Here is a 7294-nt window from a genome sequence, read left to right on the forward strand (position 1 = left end):
GCTGTCTTCTTGAAAACTTTCTATGTATCAGTAACTTAATTTTGAAGACTGCAACTTCTTAGCTGAAATTTCCCATCTTTTGTTTATTTGAAGAGACTAGGTTTTAGCTAAGTAAATCACTGAGAAGCTAACATTAATAAGGTTTGCATTTGTAGATGAAACTGCCAAATCATAAAGTAAAAGAGCAATCATCCAACCACCCATTTTTAAAGAAGCTAAAAGGAAGCCAAGTATTATGTTAATATAGTTCCCACCCCCAGGGAAGCTGGGTGGAGCAGAAACTTCGACTTTAGCTTCCTACACAGAGGATTCAGTTCCTTCATATCAAGGGTTAATCAAGCTCTCATAAGAACCTTGAGGGGATGATATATCCGACACATACCTTTTTAATATCCTCCTCCCAGACCGTCTCCAAGCGATATTTCTCCTGGGAGTTCAGAGTGGATATATACCATAGACCATAATTTGAACTGTAGGTTACACACAGGCCATTCTCTGAGGGGCATTCCATGGGTCATGCAGCTAAGAGTGTTTGCCTGCAGTGTGCTGAATATTCAAAAGAAGAAGAAAAAAATGCCTTGAATGAGATACTTCATGGTAATGATAAAAGCACGGTGCTGTGATCTAGTTCTATACTGTCTTATGTTTTCTTTCTTGTTCATTTTCAGGAATGTGGCCCGTGAATCCTTAGATCTGACAGTATCCAAAAAAGAGGAAAACCTGTCAGACTATCCTCCGGATTTGCCCACAGAGGCTGTCAGTTCTCAGGATCTTCCGCAAGATGTCAGAAATGACATGCTTTAGAGATTTTCCTTTGCTTTATTTTTTTCTTTTCTTATTCCATTTGATGTTAGTTTGTGTTATTTCTCATGGATAAATGTAATGTAGTTTACTCCTAACAAATGAAACAGTGGGACTGCTTAAATAAAGGTATATTTAAAAACACCAGATTTTTTTGCGTTATCTCTCCTAATTGCACAACATATATCAATAAACACCAATGAATTTGCTGTGCTCTTGAACGATTCCGTTTCCATTACAACGGACGGTGTTGTTGCCATATACTGTGCTGTATGTTAGGAACTTTCTCAGATACTCTCAGATCTGTTGTAGGATTCGTCCAAATGAACAGGCTCCGGCACAGCAGTAGCAAACGTGCATAACCAACTGCTGAGGAAACTACCTGATTTTTTCCTCCTGGTAAGAATGTGATGTGATCACGAGGAGATCTGAAATCCAGGCAGTCATGCGGTATCTGGTATTTAAAGGCGATCTTTATTCGTCTTGTGTGGGCGGGGTGGCTCATTATTGCAGCGTGCACTTTCCATGAAATTAGTTCCAGTGATTACAAGTTGAAATTTTGTTCATACGCTTTCTTTATAATTGTAATTTGCAGGTAGGCTAGTTAAAAGTTTTTTTTTTTGTTGTTTGTTTTTTGGTTTAAAAAAAGGCCTGAAAAGTACCCCGATACAAATGTTTTTAGACACAAAGAGGGATACATACATTTAGGACAGAGGTGAGAGTTTATTGAAGGTGTTCCCAAAGGTGGTTGTATTTTTTTTTCTTCTCGGAAAGCATGTGGAAGTATGGGTTTATGGTTATTTTGTGCGCCGTGGTTGTGCACTCACAGTTTCCGAGGGAATGTGTGACTCCAGAGGGACTTCGAAGCGGTCAGTGTTGTCCGTCCCCAACTGGTGCGCCGAATGACAGCTGTGGATCCAGCACAGGACGGGGACAGTGCGTACCTGTCGTCGCGGATGTACGTCCCCACGGACCGCAGTATCCTCATGACGGTGTCGATGACCGGGAACGCTGGCCTCTCCGATTCTTTAATCGCACCTGCCAGTGTAACGGGAACTTTACCGGGTATAACTGTGGACGGTGCAAGAATGGTTTTACAGGAGTAAACTGCGATCAGCCTGTTCCTGTAGGTAAGAAACAGAAAGTTTGCTGTTGAAATTCTGTTTCCTTTTAGTTCTCCGTTCTGTACATAACTCGATTACTTTGGTGTTTGCGGGAAAAAAAGAAACTTTGCATGTATAAAGTGGTAGACGTCCCAGTCACTTAACGTGCCACGGTACATTCATTGACTTGAAATTGTCTGATTAGGGTCTTGTTTGGTGAAACGAATTTAGATTAAAATGAAGCCGCACAGTCTGTAGTGGTCGATTGTGCTTTGAAATTCATTTTTTTTATGATGATGACGACGGTCATTTACTTGTTAATTTCATATGGCACGCTCTGCGATAGTGGGTTGCTATGATATAAGGCAGTGTTTCTCAACCCTCTCCTGGAGTACCCCCTGCCCTGCATGTTTTAGATCTCTCCCTGCTCCAACACAGCTGATTCAAATGATCAGTTTGTTATTAAGCAGCTTCAGGAGTTCATAACGAGTTGATCATTTGAATCAGCTGTGTTGGAGCAGGGAGAGATCTAAAACATGCAGGGCAGGGGGTACTCCAGGAGAGGATTGAGAAACACTGATATAAGGTGTATCTTACTTATAAGGTAAATCTTACTTAAAACCATTGACGTTTAAAGTGCGGTTGAAGATCCAAGGTTAGATGTAGTTGTTTTTGTTAATCAGTTTTGAGAGCCATGAAAAAATATTACTGCTGATCAGTGGGAATGGAATAAAGTTTAGCATGAGAAATTTTTACTTTAGAAATCAGTCTGTTTGCGTTATAAAGACATAAATTAGCCCATATGTTAGTTGTCAGCGTACGTGATTTGAATATTTTATCGCTAATACAGCCACTAAAGACTGTATTAAGACCTTCCAGTTCCACTTGTGTATTATTCTTTCCTCAGTCCGAAGGAACGTGATGCTACTGAGTGCAGATGAGAAGAGGGCGTTTGTGAACGCGCTGGACCAAGCAAAGCGCACGGTGCACCCCAATCTCGTCATCGCCACAAGGAGATACGAGGAGATCTTTGGGCCCGATGGCAACACCATGCAGTTTGAGAACATAACCATCTACAACTACTTTGTGTGGTCACACTACTATTCTGTTGGTAAGACCTTCCTGGGGCCCGGACAGCCAAGTTTTGGAGGAGTGGACTTCTCTCACGAGGGTCCTGGCTTTGTCACCTGGCACAGGTACCACCTCCTCCAGCTGGAGCAGGACATGCAGGTGATTAGAGGGATGACAATGACATCTACCATGCAATATTTTTATTGGGCATTATTTATTTTTTATTTTCATTTGTGTTCAGCAGTTTCACCACTTGTAGTATTTCCCCTGCAAGTAATGTGGTCTTAAATCATGTTGTAGGATATGCTGCAGAATCCCTCCTTTGCCCTGCCCTACTGGAACTTTGCGATTGGGGGCAACACATGTGATATTTGCACTGATGACCTGCTTGGTGCAAGAAGTACCTTTGAGCTAAACTCAATCAGCACAAACTCCATCTTCTCTCAGTGGCGAGTTATCTGTGAGAGTGTGGACGACTATGACACCCTTGGAACTATTTGCAACAGTAAGAATGCTGTTAATTTCTTATACGCTGTTCCTCTTGTTTGGAGCATTGACTGTGTAGACATTAGGTTAATACCATCTTAAGCACCATCTCTTCTACTTCATATCTTTGAGTTTTTGATCTTTGTGAATTTCATGGTGAATCCACCATGGCAACTATTTTCAATATTATTTACAATTGTTTGTTATTTATTTAGCAAAACCATTTTTGATGGATGAAATTTAATGAAATTATTTCAGTGATAATAGCAATAAATCTGTTATCTGAATGAAGTAATTGTTGCCATAAAAACACGATTCCTCATATTTTTATTTTCTTGCTTAAAATCATTCATGTGAATAATGAAGACATGATTGGGATTACTGTATTGAAAGAAAAGTTTCAAAGTCAGTCTTGTAGATTACTTATTGTAATGCCTTTGCCAGGAAATAGTGCCTATGACTCCTTGATAAAAGCAATTACTGGACTGAAGATATAAGGCTAAAACTGATGATAATCCAAGTACACAGTGTCAGATTATTGCATGTGTCATACAGAATTAACAATCAGAGTCTGTTATTTAGTGTTAACCGTTTTCAATGCTGTCATTTTAGTAAGGTATTGTTGTTGTTGTTTTCTACTGGCGCGGCACATATCTATGTGGATACCACGATTAAACCAATATTCCTCACATCTTGCACCCAATGCTCCTCAGGCTCAGAGAGCAGTCCGATCAGGAGGAACCCAGCTGGGAACGTGGCCAGGCCCATGGTGCAGCGCCTGCCTGAGCCACAGGATGTCGCCGACTGCCTTGAACTGAACACGTTCGACACCCCTCCTTTCTACTCCACTTCCTCCGAGAGCTTCCGCAACACTGTTGAGGGTGTGCCTTCTCTCTGAGGGGACTAAGCCCATTCCTACCGCATACACATTTTTCCCCATACACACCAGTGTGTGGGGCCTTTGTACATCATCTTAAAAGAAAGGAAAAAAAACTCTTGCTTTCATTGTAATGAATTTGCCTCTGGTTTTGATATGTCAGTATGCTACATTTTAATTGAGGTGTTTGTCCTTGTCTTTGTGTCCAGGCTACAGTGCCCCTCAAGGGAACTATGACCCTGTTATCCGCAGTCTGCACAACTTGGCTCATCTGTTTCTCAATGGAACTGGAGGGCAGACCCACTTGTCTCCCAATGACCCAATCTTTGTCCTGTTACACACCTTCACTGATGCTATTTTTGATGAGTGGCTGAGAAGGCACAGCCCTGGTAAGTGTTGACTCTTATTTTAGATATTGCTCTCTGTCCACTTGAATATGTGCATTTATTTAACGTTTTGAATTTGATTTAGAATTTCAGTAAAAATGTATTTATATTACAGATGCAACGATGTACCCTTTGGAAAATGCTCCCATTGGACACAACCGGCAGTTCAACATGGTTCCCTTCTGGCCACCAGTTAGAAATGCAGAAATGTTTGTGACTGCAGCTGAAAATCTGGGCTACTCTTACGAGGCAGAATGGCCAGGTGAGTATTCTGAATATAGGTACTCACATGTAAGCACATTCATAAGTATTCTTGAATATTTGTCAAAGAACCTTCCTGTTACATGTCACATAGATATTGCATGTGATATGCATTAGGTAAATCTTGAGTAAATTTCTCCAGACAGCTTGGTGAAATTTGAATAGAAGCAAACAGTTGTTTTATTGTCTGTAAATTAAAGCCAAGCACAAGTTACTCTGCTATTTGTCCTCTCCAATTTTGCTGTTTCATTGGAATCCACTTTGGGTTACTCTAAAAGTGGTCTCTGAGGTTACTGGACATTTTCACAGAATTTGTGTGGCAAGGACCCCACCCCCCATGTTGAAATGTACTGATGTGAGTTTTGTTGGTTGCAGCTCGTCCATACACCATGACAGAGATTATAACCATGGCTGTTGTTGCGGCTCTTGTTGCGGTGGCTGTCATTTTCGCTGCCACCACTTGTGCCCTGCGTACGAGGTCATATGGCAAAATCGAGGCCCGCCAACCATTACTTGGGGAACAGTATCAGCGTTATTCAGATGATCACGACAGACACCAGGAAAAAACCCAGTCTGTGGTCTGAGGATTAATGTCCATCACTACTCTACTCAGTCTGTCTTATTTTTAATGTAATAAAGAGAAGTTCGGTTTTCTATCTTTAAAAACTGTGTAGGCGTTTTTAGTAACATCTTAACTACATTATATACTTTCTGTAGTTTCTGTACATTTAAACATAAAATGTCTTCTATGTTCTCATAAATCCCAAACACTCATGTTTAAAAGTTTCCGTTTGCACTTTTGTATGACATGAACATTGCTGTTAACCTGCAAATACTTACTCAGACTGTTCCAGTTTTATTAACCTGCATCATTAGCACAATATTCTTTTGAACAATAATTTTATTCAATTCATGAAGAAGTAAGAATAAAATATTTCAAATCAACATCATATTGTATTTTTTAACCAAGTCCCTGAAAGAACATCCAATATGCTCTCACAATATTTTCATTAAAAGGCTGTATTGTTTCCTCCAAAGTGGTTAAGCCAGCTCAGAAGGAAGTAAAAATGGAAAGAAAGGGCATTTGGGTCTGTTGGCACTGTCACATCAGTGTTAACAAGAGGCTTAGCCATAGGCTTTGGTTGAAATTAAGCACAATGCAATAAAACAAGTAAATCTCCCACACAGTAGAATTGCATTCAGATCAATTTATTGTTGGTCATTAGAGCTCATATTAGTACTACATGATGTGTAATGCGTTTGTTAAGCAAAATAGGATGATATGATGAAACAGTTTCACTAAAATGCGTATATCAAACATCAGTATATAACATCAAAGTTGTATCTGGTTTCCAGTACGCTAAACTTTAAGTAAGTTGTAGGTCTATAATATCGCTTTCATTACCAGAAATTTTCTTTGGCTAACAGCACTACATCTTCCTGCAATGCTGCCAAATAATTCAGTGCCAGAGGACATAGAGGGATACTTTCCAAAAACAAAAAATGAACAAGACTGTCAGTGTTAAGCTTTTCGACACAATACTAGACACATCACGTATCTTGACAGCCTTGTAGAAATGCAGTATCGCTTTAAGCATTTTGGCATAAATTTTCATTCTTTGAGACATGTCTCAACAAACATTTTATGCAAGCAGCACATTGTAAACTGCAGGCATTTCCACCTAAGTGCCAACAATAAAAAGGTTTTTAAAATTAGATAATTAATCACTGCTTATGACAGTGTGTATGGGGGCATCTTGGTGTATGGGACCATCTTGAGGAAACAGTGTTTGCATCACAGGGTGTACCAGGTGGCCCAAAATATCTCTGCATTCCTGGGCTGCAATTCTACCACACAGAGTAACAATCAGACCCAATGACTCCCATGAGATAGCTACCCATACCACAACAGATCCACCACCATGTTTAAACAGCTAGAGACAGGCTATGTGGGTTGAAGGCTTCCTTTGGCTTCCTCCAAACATAAACCCAGATGTAGGAACATAGAAGATGCAGGAATAAATGTTCCAGATGTAAGAAAAAGATGACTCATCAGACCATATTTCTTCCATTGCTCAAAAGACTAGACCTACTTTTTTTACCCTGTGTGTGTGTGTGTGTGTGTGTGTGTGTGTGTGTGTGTGTGTGTATAAAGCCACTTTATCTTTAATAGTTATATTAAAACATTTTAGTTTTTTGTTTATTTTTTCAACTATACATTGTATCTTTTGTGCTTCTATAAATTGTCCACTAGGGGGTGTGAGAGTAGGAGTACTTACTCTAGTACTTACTGAATTTGTCAATGTGGA

The 7294-nt window shown here is 39.9% G+C and overlaps 1 protein-coding gene across 1 annotated transcript; it reads left to right on the top strand.

The window, feature by feature from the left end:
• The first annotated feature begins 1573 nt into the window (after window positions 1-1573).
• Window positions 1574-5569, top strand: LOC118793362 (5,6-dihydroxyindole-2-carboxylic acid oxidase-like). Its single transcript, XM_036551510.1, has 7 exons — window positions 1574-1931; window positions 2812-3134; window positions 3276-3480; window positions 4175-4342; window positions 4548-4727; window positions 4840-4986; window positions 5361-5569. The coding sequence occupies exons 1-7, from the start codon at window positions 1577-1579 to the stop codon at window positions 5567-5569; spliced, it is 1587 nt and encodes a 528-aa protein (XP_036407403.1). The 5' UTR covers window positions 1574-1576.
• The last annotated feature ends 1725 nt before the right edge of the window (window positions 5570-7294 follow it).

The sequence above is a fragment of the Megalops cyprinoides genome, chromosome 18 (genome assembly GCF_013368585.1).
Source record: "Megalops cyprinoides isolate fMegCyp1 chromosome 18, fMegCyp1.pri, whole genome shotgun sequence".
NCBI classification, from domain to species: domain Eukaryota; kingdom Metazoa; phylum Chordata; class Actinopteri; order Elopiformes; family Megalopidae; genus Megalops; species Megalops cyprinoides.

Coding starts and splice junctions, on each gene's coding strand:
- LOC118793362 (XM_036551510.1), top strand. CDS start 1,577: ATGTGGAAGTATGGGTTTATGGTTATTTTGTGCGCCGTGGTTGTGCAC. Junction 1,932..2,811: donor CGATCAGCCTGTTCCTGTAG/GTAAGAAACAGA, acceptor TTCTTTCCTCAG/TCCGAAGGAACGTGATGCTA. Junction 4,987..5,360: donor TTACGAGGCAGAATGGCCAG/GTGAGTATTCTG, acceptor TGTTGGTTGCAG/CTCGTCCATACACCATGACA.